Source organism: Oratosquilla oratoria, chromosome 27, assembly GCF_046742065.1.
Source record: "Oratosquilla oratoria isolate Oo_2021 chromosome 27, ASM4674206v1, whole genome shotgun sequence".
NCBI classification, from domain to species: domain Eukaryota; kingdom Metazoa; phylum Arthropoda; class Malacostraca; order Stomatopoda; family Squillidae; genus Oratosquilla; species Oratosquilla oratoria.
In genome coordinates this window covers 55,272,120-55,274,619 of record NC_134803.1, presented here as the reverse complement: position 1 = coordinate 55,274,619, position 2,500 = coordinate 55,272,120, and the positions used below count along the sequence as shown (strand labels likewise).

Below are 2,500 nucleotides of genomic sequence, written 5' to 3'. Positions count from 1 at the left end.
TTCCTTGGGCGCCCAGCAGTTCCAAAGTGATGTGCAACATCGACAGTGTGTAACTTGGTCCTCAGGTAAAAAATCAGTATTTAATTTGCAGAACTTAATTAGCACCTTACAACGAAAGTACAGCCAGAGGAAGAGAAATTATTTCTATGTTGAAAGAGTAAGCGTGTATGTGTGTGTATTTACCTAGTTGTATTTTACGGGAAGGGGAGCTATGCTCGTGGAGTCCCGTTTTTATATCTCATTTTATCTAAACTATCTTTAAATTCATGTATTGTTTTTGCACACACTACTTTTTCATCTAACTTGTTCCAAATGTCTATTACTCTGTGAGAAAAGCTATTCTTTTTTGTGTGTTTGTATGTGTATGTGTATGTATGTGTGTGTGTGCGTGTGTGTGTGTGATAATTGTATATATGTGCATGTGTTGAAGTGCGCATAGAAAGAGAGCTAGATAGATGAATAGATAGATTGGAATATGAAGAAACAGAGAGAGGGAGAGAGAAGGGTTGCTAAATGCGTCTAGACACATTGGCAAAGGCATGCAAGTCATCTACGTTGTATGATTCCTCCTAACTATCTAAATCACCATATTCAGCGAGATCTATACCGACGTATACTCATTCATTTGCTTATTTACTTTCATTAACCGTTTCTTCTTAGTTTATCATTCTTCGTCGAGTGCGCTACTTAATAAAACTGATTATGGTTATAAAACTGATAACGCGTCGCCTGACAAATAGAGATTGAGTTACAGTCCGACGAGTCTGACTGCAGAAATATGTGACTTATTTTCTGTTTATTTATTTGTCGTATGTAATTTGGGGTGGGCGAAGGGGGCGGGGGGGGGAGCGAGACAGATTCGTCTAAGGTGAGATGGAGGTATTGAAGGCTCATCAGTCTGAAAAGGCCAAGCAAGACGAACATCGATAGGAGAACATTCAGTGGCGAAGTGGCGCTGTTTGAACCTCCGTGGCACTTACCTCTGGCCCTACCTCTCTTGCTCATCTCGAACTTGACCAGATCCACCACATCGCTGACGGCGTCACTGAAGCCCACGTCGTGAGGTCCTCCTCGGCGAGGCGAGGGACTTCGTCGGATGGGCGTCGGAGAACGACCTCCGCGTCTGGGGGGGAAAATCGGCGGGAGGGGTTGCCGGAGTGAGTAAGAAGTGTCTCGGGAGGGAGGGAGGGGGGGGGGTTGTGGTCAAGAGAAACCCGGGCGGGAAGAGAAGGGGGGGAGAGGGGGAAGCCAAGATGCCGGAGAGATGGGATGGGGGAAGAACAGCGGATTGGGTAAAGGTATAGAGACAGAAGGAAGAAGAATCGAATTGGGTTAAAGTACACTTGGAAGTGTGGGCGAACATAACAAGAGGATGTCGCCTCCATATAATGTGACATGAGGCGAAACAGGTGTATGTTTTAGATTACCTTATCCCGAAAGCGGGCATATATGTTAATACTCACACACACACACACACACACACACACACACACACACACACACACACACACACACACACACACACACACACACACACACACACACACACACACACACACACACACACACACACACACACACACACACACACACACACACACACACACACACACACGACTCTTGGCGCAGTGGTTAGAGTTCCCGGCCGCCACTACGGCGGTCCGGGTTCGAATCCCGCCCAGGGCTGAAATGATTTCAGTAACGCTGCGCTGCGAGTCGTTACTCAAACTCTCGTGGGCGGGGTGTGAGTGTGCGTGTAAGGTCACAGCATTACCCATAAATCGGGTTATATATGAGCTCTGAGCTCTCATCCAAGATGGTAACAGCTGTCAATCACGAGTACAACAGGTGATCCAAGACCATGGTGGATCATACAAACACACACACACACACACACACACACACACACACACACACACACACACACACACACACACACACACACACACACACACACACGTTATATCATATTGATTTACAATGAAAAAAATTGTAATTACAAAATAATATTTTCCTTTTTACTAATTATTTAAGGACAGGTTTAGTTTCGTATTCTTGTTATGCAGAATTTATTTATTGTATTTTCTTAGATTAAAATAGAATGAATCCATTTAGAAAGCATTGATTCTGAAGAAGACGTAATTCTAGAGGATTTCTTTTGTGGACTGTAACCACATATGAGACTTTTTTTTTCCTGTCAAGGCGAAGATGTTGTTAGGCTTGGCAATACCATGAAAGGGGTGAAAGTTGTATACATTTCTTATGACAGACAGAAGGAAGTCACGTGACTAAAGAGGAGGCCAGGGTAGTGGAAGAGAAGAAAGTAAACTGGAACGGCGTGAAAGAATGGGTCACCAGGACTCCTCGTGAGTTGAAGAAGAGGAAGAGGAGGAGGAGAAGGAGGGAGACAAGTAGGGAGAGATACTTGGTATTACCTGTGTGTCATGGTAGGCGACTGGAAGCCTCGTACTGGGGACGGCGACCTGGATCTGTACATACT

The 2,500-nt window shown here is 44.9% G+C and overlaps 1 protein-coding gene across 10 annotated transcripts in view; it reads right to left on the bottom strand.

Moving 5' to 3' along the window:
* Window positions 1-2,500, bottom strand: part of cac (calcium voltage-gated channel subunit cacophony) — a 775,822-nt gene that overhangs the window by 8,831 nt on the left and 764,491 nt on the right. For all 10 annotated transcript variants that reach the window (XM_076210759.1, XM_076210761.1, XM_076210766.1 and 7 more), the window contains 2 exons: window positions 2,436-2,500; window positions 981-1,123 (listed from right to left, as the gene is read on the bottom strand). The exon at window positions 2,436-2,500 is cut by the window's right edge and continues 102 nt beyond it. In XM_076210759.1, coding sequence (XP_076066874.1) covers window positions 981-1,123; window positions 2,436-2,500 — 208 coding nt within the window. The remainder of the gene's footprint in view (window positions 1-980; window positions 1,124-2,435) is intronic.